Genomic DNA, 19923 nt, shown 5'->3' on the forward strand with positions numbered 1-19923 from the left:
TTGGAAGTGCTTTCAAGAATTTTCCTCCTTGGAGATTCTTGAAGAAGGTAGATCTACGACTATAGCCGAAGTTGAAGATTTAACGCAGCCACGATGACTTTGTGTCGCTCTCGGCACGGCCCAAAGAAGCAAGCGTTGCAGACCTTTATGAAGTTGAAGTATCCCACGACCCACACATCAGAGTGGGCCAGCGAAGAGTCCTTCCCACGATTCATCCAGACAGTGTTGGCGATCTCCCAGGACGCCATAGTGTTCGGTACCAGTACCTCACTTTAAAAGGAGAGGATGTCACGTGCACATCTAACACTACGTGCATGTGGACAAGCTACTTCATGACAAGGGTTCAGTTCAGCTTAGGAAGTGTTCTGGCACATTTGTGAGTCTGTTCGCAAACCGTGCATATTTATGTTACCATACACATGTGGTAGTGATGTGTGAACACACTAGGACCGCCGGGGCATTTTTTCCCTCTTTAGGAGGTTTTTTCCCCCGTGCATTGTATATACGCCCATCACTCTAGGGCTATCTATCTTTCCATTGCACACTAAGTAACACTCTCTATTGTGTGCCTTGAGCTTTCTTCGTCTTCTCCAAGCTGTGTGTGTTTCTCTACAACCCTAATTCCAACAATTGGTATCAGAGCAGGTCACGTCCTCCCGGGCTTAGTCGCCAGCTGCTCCAGCACACACCTGCTCACTTTCTCCGATTTCAGTGAACTTTGGCGAGCGTTCACTTTCGGCCTCCGTTTCCACTACAGGCAGTACTGCGCAAGCTATTTCGTCATTTTGTGCAGAATTTTTGTCAGTGCCGTTTTCTGCATAACAGGTGCCTTATAGTCTTCTACGGTTTGTGCTATATAGCACAAGTTGTTCCCGCTCCGTTTCTCCTATTTTCGAGCAGTTTTCACATCAGGTGCAACATTAACCATGGCTGACAACAACAACACAAATGTGTTCAAGATGTTTGCTGATGAGGACAGGTTGGATGGGGACAACTACCCTATGTGGGCTTATATGATGCAACATGTTCTTGTGTCAAAGGGTGTCTGGAACATTGTGCAGGGCATTGATGTACGTCTTGGTTCTGAGGATGTAGGTGATGTTGAGGATGTTGCAGGTCTTGCTGCAAGGATTGCAGCTGTTAGAGTTGTTTTACCTACGGTAGAACAAGCTCGTTGGGATGTTAAGGATGCGCAGGCTCATGCATTGATTGCGTTGTCTGTGAAGCGCACCATTGTTCCTCACATCCGTTCAGCAAAATCTGCAAAACATGCTTGGGATATTCTAGCAGGTCTTTTTGCAAGCCACAATGAGGCTAAAATTGCTTTGCTGCGTAAAGAGCTGGAGTCAAAGATTATGCATGAGGAAGATGATATGGACACTTTCCTTGCTAGTGTCAAGGATATCAATGAGTAGCTTATTTCTGCAGGTGAAGTCATTTCAGATAGTTCCCTTGTGCAGACTATTCTTGATGCCTTACCAGATTCCTACCAGACTTTTGCTACTACTTGGAGACTTATGACCCAAGGAAATCCTGAAGTTGTCAAGTTTGATGCATTATACACATTGCTGTTGCAAGAGTCACTTTCTAGAAAAAACAGGACTAGGTAGCGTGCAGTTGAACAGGCTTTTATTGCTTCTCAAAGAAAGGGTGGTAACAGTAATGCAGCCACTTCTTATGGTTCTGCTGCGAGTGGCAAAAATTTTGTTCCTAATGCTTCTGCTGGCAGCACTTCGTCTGGCAATTCTGGTGATAAGGGCAAAAAGAAGATGCGTTGCCATTATTGTAAAGCCAATGATCACTTGATCAAGTCGTGTCCTAAGTTGAAGGCCAAAGAGGCTAAGAAGAAAGAGGGTGGTTCCACTACAAATGCAGCCATTGTTGAGTCTTCTGTGAAAGGAGACTGTAATGCTGATGTTGATGCAGAATGGGCTTTTAGCGCAGAGTGCACTTACAATCCTGCTGTACATAATGCATGCTTGTCAGTTGCTGCAGATTCACATGTGTGGTATTTCGACAGTGGTGCTACAAAGCACATTACCTCACATCGTGAATTGTTTACCTCTCTTGAGTCTGTCCCTCATGGGAATTCAGTCACTTGTGCCAACAACGCCTCTTATCCAGTTCAAGGAGTTGGAAAGATTGTGCTCACTGCTGCTAATGGCAGTTCTTTCACACTTGTTGATGCACTTTATGTACCTGGGATCAAGAAGAATCTCTTGTCTGTATCCGCACTTGCTAGACTTGGACTTGTAGTCAAATTTGTGGATGACAGATGTACAGTTCATGATCTCAGTTTTAGTGATGAAATTGTTGCATCTGGCCTTTTGTGCCGTGGGCTGTATAAGCTCACTTTGTATGACAAGTGTGGACAAAATTTTGTAAATGCTGTTGCAGATTCAAGGGCTATTTCACATGCAAAACTTTGGCATGCACGTTTTGGTCATCTGCATTTTACCAGTTTGCTGCGTTTGCAGAAATCTGATATGGTTGCTTCTTTGCCGCCTCTTGAAGCACCTGTCGAACATGTTTGTGAAGGTTGTATTTTGGGTAAGATGCAACGTTCTAAGTTTCCAAAGGATGGTTCAGTTCGGGCCACATGCAGGTTGTAGCTTGTGCATAGTGATGTTTGTGGGCCCATGCAAACTCCGTCCTTGGGCAATTACCTGTACTTCGTGACTCTCATTGATGATTACTCCAGGCATGCATGGGTATTTCCGCTTAAAGCTAAGTCCGAAGTTTTTATGTGCTTCAAACAATTTCTGCTATGGCTGAAAATGTCTCGAAATGTACTATGGACACCCTCCGTTCCGATCGAGGGGGGGAGTATATGTCTCATGAATTTAATGCATTTCTGGCTAGTCGTGGGATAAAACACCAATGTACAGTGCCTTATACACCTCAGCAAAATGGTGTTGCTGAGAGGAAAAACAGGTCACTGACGGAAATGGCAAGATGTATGGTCAAAAGTCAAGCTTTGCCACATTCTTTTTGGCTTGAGGCCATTATGTGTGCCACTTATGTACTTAACAGGTGTCCTACGAAAGCTTTACAATCTATTACTCCATATGAAGCATGGCATGATAGAAAACCTTCAATGAGCACATGCGTGTTTTTGGCTGTTTGGCATATGCTTTGGTGCCACAAGTGCAGCGCAGAAAATTGGATGATAAGGCTGTCAAATGTATTTTTGTTGGTTATAGTGCTGAAAGCAAAGGTTACAGGTTGTATCATCCGCAAACAAAACGTATTCTGGTTTCTCGGGATGTAGTCTTTGTGGAAGATTTTGTTCAGCCCTTGCTGTCATGTACTAGAGACAGTAATGTTAGCTCACAAGACATTTATGACACTTTGTTGCCTGTTTTCAGTGGTGGAAATACGAATGTAAGTTCCAATGAGGCAAATGTACAGCCTATCGGGGTTTCTGAAAATGTTCTAGATCAACCTATTACTGATGCAGATGTACATGATGTACTTGATGAGGAAAGGGCTGAAAATGAGCAGGCTAGAGGTATGCCAAAATGGCTAGTGCACACTTTGTGTGACAGTAAATTGGATGCACCTTTGTTTAGTCGTACTCGTTCAGGCTCTCGCCATGCATCTTATGCATCAGATTGTTATGCTTTGGTTGTGTCTAGCTTACATGATGTTTAGGAGCCTCTGTCTTTTGATGAAGCACAGAATTCAGAAAATTGGATGGCTGCCATGCAATCAGAATATGATGCACTTATAGAAAATGACACATGGACTTTATGTGATTTGCCTCTTGGCAAAAAGGCCATTGGTACGAAGTGGGTTTACAAGTTGAAACGCAAACCGGATGGTGAGATCGATCGCCATAAGGCTCGACTTGTTGCAAAGGGTTATGCACAACAAAAAGGCATAGATTATGAAGAGACTTTTGCTCCCACTTGTCGTATGACTACTGTGCGTTTTCTATGTGCATTGGCAGCTCATTTTGGTTGGGATGTACATCACTCAGACATTGTTACTGCTTTCTTGAATGGTGACATATTTGAGGAAGTTTATGTAACGCAGCCTCGCGGTTTTGTCATAAAAGGACAAGAGGACAAAGTGTGCAAATGTAGCAAGGCTTTGTATGGGTTGAAGCAATCTCCTCGTGCTTGGTATGAGAAAGCTGACACTCATTTGGTCAAACAAGGCTTTCGTAACAGTCCAACAGAAAGCACATTGTATGTAAAGCGTGAGGATGATGTACTTCTCATTGTGGTTCTTTATGTTGATGATTTGTTGATCATTGGACCAAATGCGAGACATATTGCTGAATTTAAGGCTGATTTGAATGCTACTTTCAAGATGAAAGATTTGGGATTGTTGCATCATTACTTGGGTATACAGTTTAAGCAGTGTGATGGTGGTATTGCCTTATGTCAGAAAAGTTACATAGAGACATTGCTATGTAAGTTTGGACTTGAGGATTGCAAACCTATTGCCACTCCCATGGAAACAGGTTTGAAGTTGAGTCTATATGATGCTGGTGATCCTGCTGATGTCACTCTTTACCAAACTGTTGTTGGCTGCCTCATTTATGTATGCAACACGAGGCCGGATATTCAGTTTGCAGTCTCACAGGTCAGCAGATTTTTGCATAGCCCAGGGTCTAAGCATTGGCAGGCTGTCAAGAGGATTTTCCGCTACCTTAGTGGCACTTTACATCTTGGCTTGTTTTATCCCAAGGGGGGATCATTGCCGCTAGACTTACATGCTTTTTCGGACTCAGATTGGGCTGGTTGTTTTGACACGCGAGTGTCCACAAGTGGTTTTTGTTTCATGCTTGGCAGTTCATGTATATCATGGTTGAGCAAGAAGCAACCTACTGTGGAAGTTGTGAGGCTGAGTACAGGGCAGCTTCACAGCTACGGTTGAGTGTGTATGGCTCAGACGCCTTATGGCTGATTTGGGTGTTGGACAGGACACTGCCAACACTATCTACACTGACAGTCAGAGCGCATTGGCAGTTGCGAGGAACCCAGTTTTTCATGCTCGCACAAAGCACATTGAGGTGCATTACCACTATGTCAGGGAGAGGCTCTCAGCAGGAGAGATCAGCTTGGCTTATGTGCCAACACAAGACAACCTTGCAGATCTTTTCACAAAGGCATTGTCTCGTGAGAAGCTTGAAGCTTTCCGCAAAGCTTTGGGCTTACTCCACTTTGTGGACTGATCCTGTCCTTAGGGCCTGGCACTTCCCTTTACTCATGTGCCAGCTCTCGTTCACCGCATCACTCCAGGGGGGATTTGTTACCATATACATGTGGTAGTGATGTGTGTGAACACACTAGGACCGCCGGGGCATTTTTTCCCTCTTTAGGAGGTTTTTTCCCCCGTGCATTGTATATACGCCCATCACTCTAGGGCTATCTATCTTTCCATTGCACACTAAGTAACACTCTCTATTGTGTGCCTTGAGCTTCCTTCGTCTTCTCCAAGCTGTGTGTTTCTCTGCAACCCTAATTCCAACAATTTACACAATTAGAGTAGATGCATATCCTCTGGTTGCACACAGCATGATCATCATCATTACCGTCAGAACCCATCAGGAGCATTTTACAATGCATAGAACCCATTTTCCCTATTTTAGCCTTTTCACTAATTATTAATAAGTGACTTTGTTGGGAAATTGGGTAGGGCAAATTGGCTAAGTAGATATATAAGAAAAGCTAGCGCTAACACTTTCTGGCCGAAGAGGTAGCAAAGACCCAGTTGTCTGGCAGTGCACCTTCTCAACAAGACCCCCGATGAAACAACTTAGCGTTTTCAGCCATCAAGAAAGGCCATCGTTTTTCAGCCATTGCAGATCAACCCCAGCGTTTTGCAGTTGCAGATCAGCCCGGCGTTAGCAGATTCACAGCAGATCCCCTAGAGTTTTTGCAACAGACAACAGATCAGCCTAGCGTTTTTGCATTTGCAGACTACCATCAATGTTTGCAGATTCCCGGCAACAGAACCATTCATTGCATCAGCGTTTTACATTTTCAGCATTTAAACTCCGTACCGCAGCCCCCAACCCTCGTAGATCTCACCTTCCCGCAGCAAATCCTTGCCGCACGGTCAGATCAACCAGAGTTTGCAAATTCAGCCCGCTATTCGCAGATTTCAGCATCTGCGTTCTCAGCATGTCGTCGTTGCATCGTTGTCATCGCCGTCGTCACCGACATAGAGTCAATTCAACGATACCAAATTTGCAGATTTCAGCCCCTAGCGTTTTCAGTTTTCAGCCCGTCTCGTCATCGTCGTTGACATTGTCCGCAAGTCCATTGCATTTAGACCATTGTATGAGGATTGTGCAATCAATAGCATAGACCTCTCTCGCCATAGAGAGTGGGGCCCTTGGAGGAGGGGCTGCAAACCGCGCGGGATCTAACCGTGCGGCGAAGAATTGCTACGGGAAGGTGAGATCTGCGAGGTTCGGGACTTCTTCTGCGGGTTCTAAATGCTGAAAAATGAAAACGCTGATGCTTGTGGGGATTCCGTCGCGAAGATCTGCAAAAACGCTGAAGTGTCTTGCAGATGCAAAAACGCTAGGGCTGAAAATGGTCTTGCTGTGGAGAATCTGCTAACGCTGGGAGTTTTCTGCTTCTTGTTGTCACCAAGAATCTGCAATTGCAAAAACGATGGCTGATCTAATGCAAAAACGCTAAGCCTTCTGGTCGCGGAAGTTAGTCGGCTGAGAAGTTGCCTATTGAGCAAGGTGCTCCTGCTGCCTCTTCTGCTAGAAAGTACTAGCGTTAGGTTTGCTATATACAAACTTAGCAAAATTGCCCTACCTACTTTCCAACAAAAGTCACTTGATAAATAAGTGAAAAATGCCAAAAATAGGGAAAATAGGTTTAATGTTCCCCTGATGGATTCTGATAAGAATACTGATGATCATGCAGTGTGCAACCGGAGGATATGCATCTACTCTAAGTGTCTGGACATGCACGGTCTGCGAACACTCACAAAAGTGCCAGATCACTTCCTATTCAAGACTGACTAAACGAACTGAGCCCTTGTTATGATAGCTTGTCCACGTACACATAGGGTTAGATATACACGTGACATCCCCTCCTTTTCAAAGTGAGGTACTGGTACCGAACTGTATGGCGTCGAGGGAGATCGCCAATAGCATCCGAAATCCTGGAAAGGACTCTTCGCCGGGCCACTCTGATGTGTGGGTCGTGCGGTACTTGAACTTCATAAAGGTCTGCAACGCTTTCTTCTCTTCAATGCTTCAACTTTGTCTATGGACTTAGGTCCACCTTCTTCAAGAATCTTCAAGGCTGAAAATTCCTGAAACCACTTCCAACACAAAAACATGAACATACCTATTCCATGTAAAGTGACTGGAAAAAATCTCGTCTTCCTCAAAGATTGTGCATGCAATGTAGATGAACAAAGAGACGGAGTGTCAACCCGTTCACCACACACACGCAAACAATGAGATCGAATCTAGTGTAGCTGATCTAAATCAATCAAATGTGGCAATTCATAACGGAAATGCCCATGCTTGGTGCTCATACTTTCTTGTGCTCTTTCTACAACTATGTCGTGCCAAGGAAGAGACATGGAATGTGACTTCCTTGAATGCATACTTTTCACCTTTTCATAAGAAATCCGCATACATCCGTGCTCATTCATGAGTGAAACGTGCTCAACGTACAATATGTCATGCCTAGGAAAAGGGATCACAAAAAGACGCTGACTAAAATACAAGAAACGATCACGAATGAAACACTCAAACAATGCATGCTGACGAATCATTCGAACACATAATACTTCCTAGGGGGGGGTTCTGTGGACCTAGGCTCGAGAGCCACGATCGGTTCTTTCTGAGAGGGTTCTTTGGACTTCGACTCGAGAGCCAAGATCGGTCTTCGTGATTGATCGTCTCTGCAATGAGGTTCGCCTCATTAGAGAAAGTATCAAGTAACACATCATCCTTGTAAACAATCACATCATCTTCATGCAAATCATCATGCTTGTCATTATCATGCAATTCATCATGCTTGTCATTATTATGCAAATCATCATGCTTATCATTGTCATTCACATCATCATGCTTATCATGATCATGCAAATCATGTGTCATGCTTGGGAGAAAAAGAGACGGAGAGTCTCCTTTTCCCGAATCTCTTGCATCTGTGCCTACACTTGAGAAAAGAGTCGCAACATCTCTTTCATGTGTCAGTCGTTCATTGCTTTTCTTGCTTTGTTCTCGCGATCAAATTCTGCTTCTCTTACTTTGGCTTCCAAGCTTGCTTGCTCATGCTCACGCGCTATGGCTGCCATTCCTTCTTCGCTTTCACATGCTATGGCTATCATTCCTTTCCATCAACATCTGGTCCAAAGCCTCCGTAGGAGTTAGTGCAATCCTTGACGTAGATGGGAAGGGAGAGGGTCAGAAAAACCTCCTTGGTAGGGAAATTCTTCTTCGCTACTTTCATGCTCACCACCTCCAAGCAAAGTATCCATTCCGCTTCAGGTGATGACCATACTCTGAGATCATGAGTTCTTAAGTTCACAAGGAACTTGGGTTCTTGTGGATCTAGGGTTCTTGTGGGTCTTGGGTTCTTGGGTTCTTGAGGTTCTCGAGGGTCTTGAGGGTCTTCAGGTTCTTCAGGTTGATCTTTAGATTGCAATCTGTGTTAGAGAAGAATCTTCTCTTCACCCGAGTTCTGCTCTTTTCCGCGGGCGTACCCCTTGGCAGCCTTGGGCTTACACCAAGGTTGCTTTTTCCCATCTCACGTCAATTGGCCGGCCGCTAAGTGCACGGTCCGCTCTCAATGAGTGAAAAGAGGCACAAGGGGAGGCTGGACAAGCCCTTCTTTCTTGGGTTTCCTGTCACTCTTCAAAAACACGGTTAGGAATCGACACGCCCAAGAGGACTCGGGTTACGTGCGACCGAAACAAGCAAAAAAAAAATCTTGCGGTTCTTTCCTTGAGTGATATAGAACACTGTCAAAGCTCTGATACCAATGTAAGGTGCAGCGGAAGTGAATGTTGAACTTTGCTCAAGATGAGTGCTCCGAACTGTGCTCAAGGGTTCCTTTTACTCCCGGAAGGGAGAGCCTTCCGTTCCTTTAAAGAGAGAGTGCAATGAACACAAACAAAGTGGTGAACACTGTGAATGAAGGTGCATGAGATTGAGAGATAGAGATAGAAGAATACGACACCAGAATGTTGTCAAACCCTCCTTTGAAGGCCCCACTCTCTATGGCGAGAGCGGTCTACTATTGATTGCACAAATCTCTACAATGCAATGGACTTGCCGACGATGTCGACGACGATGAGACGGGCTGAAATTTGAAAATGCTAATGACTGAAATCTGCAAATCTTTTATCTGCTAAATTCTAACTCTATGTCGGTGACGATGTCGAGGACGACGGTACGATGACGACGCGCTGAAAACGCAGATGCTGAAATCTGCGTTTTCCGGGCTGAATCTGCCTGCGCGGGATCTGACCGTGCGGCGAGGAACTGCTGACTGCAGGAAGGTGAGATCTGCGAGGTTCGGGACTTCTTCTGCGGTTTCTAAATGCTGAAAACTGAAAACGCTGATGCTTGTGGGGATTCCGTCGCGAAGATCTGCAAAAACGCTGAAGTGTCTTGCAGATGCAAAAACGCTAGGGCTGAAAATGGTCTTGCTGTGGAGAATCTGCTAATGCTAGGAGTTTTCTGCTTCTTGCTGTCGCCAAGAATCTGCAATTGCAAAAACGCTGGCTGATCTGATGCAAAAACGCTAGGCCTTCTAGTGAGAGAAAACACCAGAGTTGTCGCAAGGGTTGGTCTTGCTGAGAAGTTGCCTGTTGAGCAAGATCCTCCTGTTGCCTCTTCTGCCAGAAAGTGCTAGCGCTAGGTTTGCTTATACACAAACTTAGCAAAATTGCCCTACCTACTTTCCAACAAAAGTTACTTAATAAATAAGTGAAAAATGCCAAAAATAGGGAAAATAGGTTTAATGCACTCGAAAATTACCCTGATGGATTCTTATGGGAATACTGATGATCATGCTGTGTGCAACCGGAGGATATGCATCTACTCTAAGTGTTTGGACATGCACGGTCTGCGAACACACTCACAAAAGTGCCAGATCACTTCCTATTCTAGACTGACTGAACTGAATTGAACCCTTGTCATGAAGTAGCTTGTCCACGTACACATAGGGTTAGATGTGCACGTGACACAGAAAGGGTTGTACAGAGTAGACCATCGATAACCAACCACACGTACATTGATAATTGACCACAGGTACATTGCATGAGCATCAACATTAGCGCCTATCAAGATCATCGTGCACATATGACAAGACACGAGTCATACAAGCACATAGAACAAGCATAAGGAACAAACATTAAGCTCACCTTCAAGCATGAAGGTCACCTCTCAGGATCCAACCATAGAACTAATGCAGGTGAGACCACGGGCCAAGCTGCAAAAGTTGGCATCCCATACCACCAGTCCAAACCATTCCGGTTTAAAAGTAAAACACCAAGGAGCAAGATAGTGTCCAAGGGTGGTGGTAATCACAGAACGACACTCACTAATCAGCCAAGGGCACATAATTATTGGACTTCTTAACTGCGCTCATTGACCTCCCATCTGTTAAGGGGAGGGTTCAAGCCTAGCGGCTCATGCCACAAGAACTCCTGATTTCTAGGGAAAAACACTTCCCCTCTTATATTGATTGCTGTCCTTACCTACCAATCTAGCCTTTATCTTTGACGACCGATCACACACCCCCACAATATACGCCAAAATTTTCTTGTACACACCAAGAATTGGCTGTCATCTGCACAAAACTGATTCTGTGATAGCAGAAGCTTATCTTATCTCGAGCAATCTTCCTCACAAAAATTAAATGAGGATATAAAATGTATATCCTGCCTTTGAACCTTACAATGACTAATTTTACAGTAATATTCATAATCTGAACTGTTATCAACATAAAGAACATATTGCTATAGAATGCATCTATGTTGCAAACGCGTTGCAATGCTACTTTTGCTTAATCAGTTTCTAATCAGTATCTTAATACTGCACCATCTATGCCAATCTGCATCGGCTGTAATGGAAGGCTACAAAGAAAAACCCATAAACATTGCCCTCTTGTGCATACCCTGCAAAGATAAACTGTCTAGACACCTAGAGGAAGACCGTCTGCTTTCAGGCATCGTATCAGCTGAAAATAGTCTAAATATGTCTCCGAACAGTACATCACTTTATTACAAAAACTTCCACGTATGCAGGCATCAACAGAAGAGATGGGACTTCCACATCAATATTAAAAGTTTTGAGCAATCATCTACAAAAGAATAAACAAGCAAAGCAAACAATAGCACTATTAAACTAACCGGTGATAGTGAGGGTTTGTCGATCAAAGAAACGTTTCTTGAACAATTGAATTTCGTGTCCGACTCTGGCTCCAGCCTCTTCCCATTGTCGCTAAAAGCCCCTGTTTGTGCCTTGTCACTATCACCAGCCTGTCCTTTGCTTCCCTTGACCCAAGCACTAATCCAAGGCGCTCTCTTCCAAGCCGAATCAGTCACATGGGTAGCTGCAGAAGCCCTAGGGCTTGAGCTTGAACTGCCAGAGGACATTGTCGACTTCCCAACATGTGGACTATCTTTCTTGCTTCTCAACATGCCATCACTCTGTAGGCTTACAATTGTCTTAGAAACTGATACAGAAGCTTTCTGCACTGTAGTCCCAGATCGCTTCAAAAAACCCAACCTTGAAATGCTGCCCATTGTAGTCTTATACTTTGGATCATGGTCCTGCACAGTCCCTCTTGAAGATTTTGACGGGGTAAAGAAACCGTTAACCTGTTCTTTTGAAGAACCTGCCAAGACTGCCAATTTATCACCCACATCCTTTGCCACCTTTTGCACAGGTCCTGGTACACTCTCCTGCACTTGATCGAAACGTCCATTTGTGTCCGGCTTACCTACTTTCCTGGTACCCTTGTCTATCCGCTTCTCGCTATCTCCTTTCTTTGTTTCGTTTTCTTTATCAGTATTTGTTTGCCTCTCCTTCTGCTGCAAGATTTCAAGCTCATCCCTTTGTCTTCGTCTCTCTTCAACCAGTTTTGCCACTTCTTCCCTTTGTCTCCTATCCTCTGCCTCCAAGAGCTCTTTCTGTAACCGAGCTTGCTTCTTCCTGTCAGCTTTCCTGCGGGCCTTCTCAAGCCTACTTCTACTAGCATCATCCATATTTTCGGACATGCCATCCAAATCAGAGCATCCATCTGTAGTCAAGTTGCCCATCCCTGACACCTTCCTCCATACAAACAACCATGCTTTCAAGATAAATGCTGGAAAATATTGTGCAGGACTGCAGTTTTCAGCCATGTGTGAGCTTTCTTCAAACCAAGAACACCGATTTCTCTCAGCTACTCTATACCAGGCAGTGAGAGGTCCATTGCCTTGATAAACACCTCTCAAATGTGACATACCAGCCACATCATTACTCACCACAGGACCTGGCATAACTGACCTGGAATTAGCTAACGTCCCTGCTACTTCTAGCACTGGTCTTTTCGAAATATGTCCACAATATGTACAAACATATTTCCCACTCCCAGGCATTTGTATTTTGTAAGCAGTCAGACAATTTCTACATCTTCGTGTTGCCTCCTTTCTCCGTTTTGCAGCTTCAAGTGCTTCGATCAGTTTCCTCTCTCTTAATACAGCACTCCTGTGTGCCCTCCACGATGACAGCCATGGCATGAGCAGCTCATACCACACTAGGCTCAACAATAGAACACTAAGGCAAGCCAACCGGGATGAGGTGATCTCAAGGCGATAGTTTGGTGGAAGAAGCTGTGAGAGTGCCCATACAATAATGAAGGGGATGACGAGCCACGGCAATATACTTGCAACACGTCGAGACCATCGGGAAATGGCACACAGAAAGCACATTCTGGTCTCCCTGTGACACGACCTTTCTACCTTTGTCAACACTCTGTTCTGTTAACTCTTCGAACAAATCTGGTGCAAGGTGACGATGAACTCGAATGCTGCCTGTTATCTGTGCATGAGCAATCTGGAAGCAAGCTGAAAAGACAGCAAAAACTGGCAGAAAGGAAGAGTAGTACCTGCAAATAATGGCTGCTACAGGTCCAGATCTGTCGAAATCTTCCAAAGTCAACAAGAGCTCATTGCAGAATTACAAGGGCTGTTGATGGTGCGCTATTCTCCTCTCAGACCACAAAAGAGCCTACACATTTCAAAGAGGGAGTAAAATGCAGTAATGCGATGGTAAGGAAAAAGCTCGATTGATCCAGAGATGGCGACAAGACGAACATCAGGTGCACGTTAGGGTTTCTGCTGCAGTCGTGCAGGTGTTCTCTAGCTACCATCAGCACCAAAAGCAGCGGTCCAAGTACAATATCATTTCTTGCTAATCGACAAGTTAATGTCAAAGCATTCACTTGAACGAGTCAAAACAAAAGACCGCCTTATCACGTTAAAACTTAGGTTGTGAAACCTTACCCAGCACTCATTGCAAAGGCACCAAGTAATGAAGAATTTTGTTCAGGAATCCCTTTCCTAGAAATCTCGATGCTCATTACTCATCCTCAAGTAGCTTGCATCTAAGGCCCATGTCACACTAGGATAAGGGATCAATGCAGTTTGGGTTGAGGGCCGATCCGCAAGGACGCCCATAATTTTTAGTGTCACATTGGGGCAAGGGTCATGTTTTAAAATGATGAGGTGGACTTGTTTAAAATGATGAGTTGGAAGTCCACCTCAAGGCCATCTACCTCATAAAGATGGCCAGCCTCACCAGGTCGGCCAACTTTCAATTTTCATAGTGTGAGCCAATCAAAATGCAGCAATACTCTCAACACCTTCTCTCTCTATCCTCAAATTGTAAATGCCTCATTTCTTGCACTTGTATTTTTGTTCTTTTTTTTACATTTAATAAGGAGATCTCTTCTTTTTTCCTTGTTTGTGAGAATTATAGTCATTCATTTTACTTCTTATCTTATGGATTCTCATCCAGGTCTACTGTTCGGAGCAAAAGGGCAGTCTCTTTTGGTGTGTGAATTCTACAAGCAACATAAACATAGATTCTCTCTTAGCTCGTGCAAAATGAGTAGCAAATAAAGAAACTCTAGAGCCCATGGCCCTCTTAGTAGGTTTGGTATCTGAGATTGAATGTGTTTGGTGCAACTCATGCTCATATGCATCATAGACCAAAGCTTTTGTAATTGCATCGCCAAGTGCCTTTGGATGTAAAACTTAGGTTGTCAATCCTTACAGCACCCAGCAGTGCCCAACACTCATTGCAAAGGCACCAAGTAATGAAGAATTTTGTTCAGTAACCCTTTGCTAGAAATCTCAATGCTCATCCTCGAGTAGCTTGCATCTAAGGCCCATGTCACACTAGGATGGGTTGAGGGCCAATCAGCAAGGACGCCCATAATTTTTAGTGTCACATTGGGACAAGGGTCATGTTTTAAAATGATGAGGTGGACTTGTTTAAAATGATGAGTTGGAAGTCCACCTCAAGGCCATCTACCTCATAAACATGGCCAGCCTCACCAGGTCGGCCAACTTTCAATTTTCATAGTGTGAGCCAATCAAGATGCAGCAATACTCTCAACGCCTTCTCTCTCTATCCTCAAATTGTAAATGCCTCATTTCTTGCACTTGTATTTTTGTTCTTTTTTTTACATTTAATAAGCAGATCTCTTCTTTTCTCCTTGTTTGTGAGAATTATAGTCATTCATTTTACTTCTTATCTTATGGATTCTCATCCAGGTCTGCTGCTTGGAGCAAAAGGGTGGTCTCTTTTGGTGTGTGAATTCTACAAGCAACATAAACACAAATTCTCTCTTAGCTCGTGCAAAATGAGTAGCAAATAAAGAAACTCTAGAGCCCATGGCCCTCTTAGTAGGTTTGGTATCTGAGATTGAATGTGTTTGGTGCAACTCATGCTCATCTGCATCATAGACCAAAGCTTTTGTAATTGCATCGTCAAGTGCCTTTGGATGTAACTTAAGTAATTGATGTTCGAACACAAAACCTTGAACCTTGTGGAACTCTTCTAACTCGTCAAACTTAAGGATAATGTTGGAGATGCATCGCTAAAGAAAAGAATAACAATTATCATCTACCTTCCAATTCTTCTCTGCTTCATTATTGGGTAAAAAGTATTTGTGAAATATATGCTTAAATTGCATCCATGTCTTGGATTTTCAAGTAGGTGGAGCTACCATCCACCAGTTGTAGGTCTTGCCTTGCAAAGTAGAATAGTACATGTAGGACGTGTAGTATCTAGTGTCACAAGAAGATGGTCAATGTATGTCCACTTGTGAAGAAATGTGTTTCCTGCATCTTATTTCATTCTTAATCTTCATCTTTGTAGATCGATGGCTTCAAAACCTTCATCCATGATGAACGATTTTGACTATCCATGCCTACCACAACCCCATCTAACCCTTAGCTAGTCGCAGGTTGAATCTTTGATTGATCAATGCAACGTGGACCATAAAATTATTAACCAACTTTGTGAGTGCAATTAATTTGATATTAATATATACCACATTAATTTCAAATTGTTTGATTTGTCAAAGAAGAACATTGAAATCATGCATGTTGAAAAAGCCATGATCATTGTGTAGCTCGGCATTCCCATCCGCTCACACATCCGGCATAGCTACATCAAGACCTGGGGGTAGAGCTGTTGCAAAATCAAAACGGTGATCATAAAAAATATCATGTGCCGACGACATGGCTGAAAATTCCTTGAAAAGGAGAACTTGTATCTGGTCATGGCTATAACTACTTCAAAGTTTGGACAAGCAGCGCTTGCCAAATAAGAAGTAGTGTGATTAGGCCTAGAAGAAAGAATCTATTGACAATTTGTCGTAGTGGAGACAAAGAAGAGAAAGCCTTGCCCAAAAGAGAGCAAGACGAGCTTGCAAGAGAGCTTTGAGAAATTCTTGAGAGAAAATTTTGGCCTTCACTCCAAAACCATGTTGTGCAAGGAAATTTGTATTTGACTTTTTCCGAAATAACTCACAAATGAACATGAAAAATCCATAACATTCTTTGCAAGTACACCACATTTTTCATACATGTGATAAAAGAATGTGACGAGTATAGGATCACTTGCTATGAAGAACTTTTGACAGTGACAATCTTATCACAACCAACTTAGAGTTTTTTTGCACAAGCCCTTTGGTCTTGACCCTAGCTTTGTTGGCATAACCTGCACTCATTCCACTCGTCACTTGAAGTTCAGAAGATTTTATTTTGGAGAGGAAGTTCATCCATAATTGGTTATGACTTTGCAAATACACCATGTTTTTCATGCTTGCCGATGGGCACCTGCAAGAAAATTTTGCACTTGGCATTTTGGGTGACATCTATATCCAACATGGTGCACTTAGAAAGGCACAATAAGTCATTGACAAGCTTCTTATCTAGAATATTGTCTCTTGGACTGCAATTTTGTAGGATATGTTCAATAAGCATGTACAAGGTTAGCAATCACTTATTTTCAAAGCATGTGGAGTAAGGGTTTCTCCCATATGAAGTTTGTTGGAATGCACTTATAGATCAATAAGATTTGGCTAAGGAAGCTTTGAATTTTCACTAGATGCGATAGGAGGGATCTTGTGAGATATGATCACTATTGTTTAATGTATTGTATACACATAATCACTCATGTCAGCCAAATGTACTTCAGCAACAAGAGGGAAAAAATATGCCATTGCATTAATAAAAGAATTGTACACTTGCTTTGTTGATTATTATGGACTTTCATATTTCCTCTCTTGGAATGCACTTATTGTAGGGCATACCTTGCATAGATTCTCTCTTTTTGTCACCGTAGGTGGCACTACCACAAAAGAATAGAGTAAAAAAACTTACAAAGACGGTTTGGATCGCTACTGCGTAAAGTGAGAAGAGAGACCTAGTGAGTTCAAGAACTTAGTGCCTGTGGACTACAGTGGTGATCGATACTTCAATGATAAGGGTATAATGTATTTAGCGCCTAAGTTGAACACTCCAAATGTGAAGCTAAGGCGAGTGAATAAGCCAACTCGAGTCAACACGAATAACACTCATGTGGGGATGTACAAGTAAAACAATGGAGAGAAAATGCTCTCTTATAAGTGCGATGAGCCCTACATTAGAGTGTTATTAGAGCAAAAACACTTGTATGTCTTTACATACATAGAAGGCAGAGATACCCATGTAATCATGCTTGATAAGTATGGGCGGAGATACTCCAAAGTAGACCATAAGGAGCTTGAGAGATGTACATATTTTTGGAGGCCATTCCACTAGTATTATGTCACTCCATGCACATTTAGATCTACTGCATCTGAGACAAGGCCAAAAACGGAGAGAATGATTCTTGATGGAATGAGAGTTGAAGACTCATTTAGTCGATTGTTGTTTTCAGTACCTAGACCAATGGGATCCTTGAGTTCAAGGGTTCCAATGACCACATACTGGGGCAACAAATCTCCAAACATGATTTATACAACAAGAGTTTCAAAAACCTAGATAGAAGCAAGAGATGTGTGACCTAATGAGAGGGCCACAAAATGAAGTCCAACTAGAGTTCCTAGTGAAGGATATGAAGCTAGAGATGTCCTTGTAAGAGAACTTGGAGTTGTGAGAACAGTTGCCGAAACAAGAGTAATGTGACCATCTCAAGTAGCGAAGTGTGTTGCCAAAAAGTACAATGCATCACGGTATCCATATGCACATGTTTCACTCTTCAAACAAGTTTAAAGAGCTGAATAAGTGATGAATTTCCATACTCACTACTAGGGATTTGGGCTACATTGGAGAGAATGGCCTTAACGTGGTTCCAATCATTGAATAGTAGAGATTTCCCAACATAGAGCAACTACAACGAGAATTTGCTAAGGAATTCTCAAAAAGGGGAATCAAGCACAACACAATGTCCCAAAACTATAAACAGAAAGAGAATGAGAAAGTGAAGGAAGCTTTGCTTTGCTTAAAACAATACATAGAGAGATGTCCAGTATGAGAGCTACCACAAGATGAGAGATTACCAGTTCTCTTTATAAAGGGCTTGAGAAATGAGACTCTCAAAAAGTACTTGCACTTGAAAGCATGCACCACATTTGAGCAAGCCACTAGAGAAGCATTGTATCTAGTTGACAATTGTAAGGCTTACGGAGAGGTAACGGAAGATGCCAACAATATGACCAATAGTGCCTCTTCTACCACAAGTGATTTGGAGAATGAACCAGAGCTATCAAAAAAGCCAAAACACACAACCACCACCAAAGGCATCAAATGTACAATGAGTCTTGAAGTAGTGTGTAATCGAGTAGAAGTCTACCAATCATGAGATGAATGAGTGTTTTTACAACAGGAATTGCGTGAGGGAAAGGGCGTATGGACCATCGGGGGTGCAACCTTTGCGACCACCACGAGGTAATAGATAGGCCCAAAAAATATTGCACAAGGGAGAGATAAGCCTCAACCCATGTTGGGCCAACAACCTCCTTTACCCCGAGAGAATCAAGCAATTTTTAGATACACGCCACCAATAGAAACACTCTCACGAACTAGCACATGACACCACCGACTTCATATTACAAAGAACCTACGAGAGGGAACCTAAGAGAAATGCATATGTCGATGATGGTTATCCTTCTTGGGTAAGCATTGATGATGATGCACAACCTCATACATTGAGCAACCAATGAAAAGTCATTATACTATGGACGAAACAACACTCATGTTCATAGTGAATGAGAACCACAAACCTAGAGGATAACCTCCTAGGATAGGAAGCCAATGGGGTTTCAATGAGCATCCCAATATGAAGGTCCTTGCTATGAATGTGGAGGTAATCATTGGGCAAGAGTTTGTACGCACAAGGGTGAGTGTAAATAGTTTTTTGGGTTCTATGATGGTTGTGGGATAGAATATTTACTTCCGAGCTGTCTCAAAAATCCTGGCAACAAAGGAAAAGTGACAATGGATATCATTGGGATTGTGACATGTTCAAGTGAATCAAAAACCAAGCCTGCAATTCCAATCAATGTGGTGACTAGAGCTCAAGCTCAAGAAGTTGCAAAAAACACACCGATCGAGGACAAACAAAAATTGCCAGCACAAACTAAATTTGAGAGTCTAATGGTAAGGATTCAGAGAAAATCATGAGAAGCAAAACTAGTATGGGGTAGTTAGCTAATGGTTGAGTGTGAAGTGGTTGTGTAGGGTTAGATTTAATGTGAAATGTATACCGTTTTTGCAATAGATTACATCTATAATGTATTGTTTTGAATAAAATTTTGTAAAATTGACACTTTATGTTTATTAGAAGTATTTTGGTTATGTATCTTTAGGGCAGCTCTTAGAGTACTTGAGAGAGAGAGAGAGAGAGAGAGAGAGAGAGAGAGAGAGAGAGAGAGAGAGAGAGAGTTGGAAAGACATAACAACCCTTTAAATTAAATAAGATCTCTTTTTTTAAGGTAATAGTATTTGTTAAAAGAAGAAGGATTTCCGGAAAAAACATTGTATCCATTTGGAGTAATTGATCTAAATTTCTTAATATAAAGTGTTTCTAAGTGATTTGCTTTGTCCTTTATTGTTGTTGAATCTATAATTTTGATTGTGAACTTTTTGTTGAACGGCTTGTATCTGTTAATATCAATTTAGTGGGTTGTTTTTTATGTTGTAAAATCCTTCTGTTTAGATTATTCGTTTGTCCAATATATATTTTTTTATTTATTATACATTGTAATTTATAAATAAAAATCTTACTTTTATTTCTTGGAGTTGTTGATTTTCGGGGAGACTTTGTTTCTGTAAAAAGAAATAACAATTAGACTCTATTAAAATGATTTTGTATGAACTTTTATGAGTTTTAAGTATAAATATATAGGGTACTTAAAATGTATTTTAATATTTTAA

The 19923-nt window shown here is 42.5% G+C and overlaps 1 protein-coding gene across 2 annotated transcripts in view; it reads right to left on the reverse strand.

Annotated features, from left to right (window-relative positions):
* The window catches only part of LOC147436060 (uncharacterized), a 52805-nt gene extending 39325 nt beyond the window's left edge, over window positions 1-13480 (reverse strand). Inside the window, exons 1-2 of one of the 2 annotated variants that reach the window (XR_015185150.1) lie at window positions 13098-13480; window positions 11356-13023 (exon numbers count right to left, since the gene is read on the reverse strand). Coding sequence is in view for 1 of the 2 variants with exons in the window: in XM_086488955.1 (XP_086345081.1) it covers window positions 11356-12921 (1566 nt within the window). In the remaining variant the exon portion in view is untranslated. The remainder of the gene's footprint in view (window positions 1-11355; window positions 13024-13097) is intronic. The other variant, XM_086488955.1, reaches the window with a different exon arrangement.
* Window positions 13481-19923: the final 6443 nt, after the last annotated feature.

Source organism: Adiantum capillus-veneris, chromosome 18 (assembly GCF_014529385.1).
Source record: "Adiantum capillus-veneris isolate H3 chromosome 18, ASM1452938v2, whole genome shotgun sequence".
NCBI classification, from domain to species: domain Eukaryota; kingdom Viridiplantae; phylum Streptophyta; class Polypodiopsida; order Polypodiales; family Pteridaceae; genus Adiantum; species Adiantum capillus-veneris.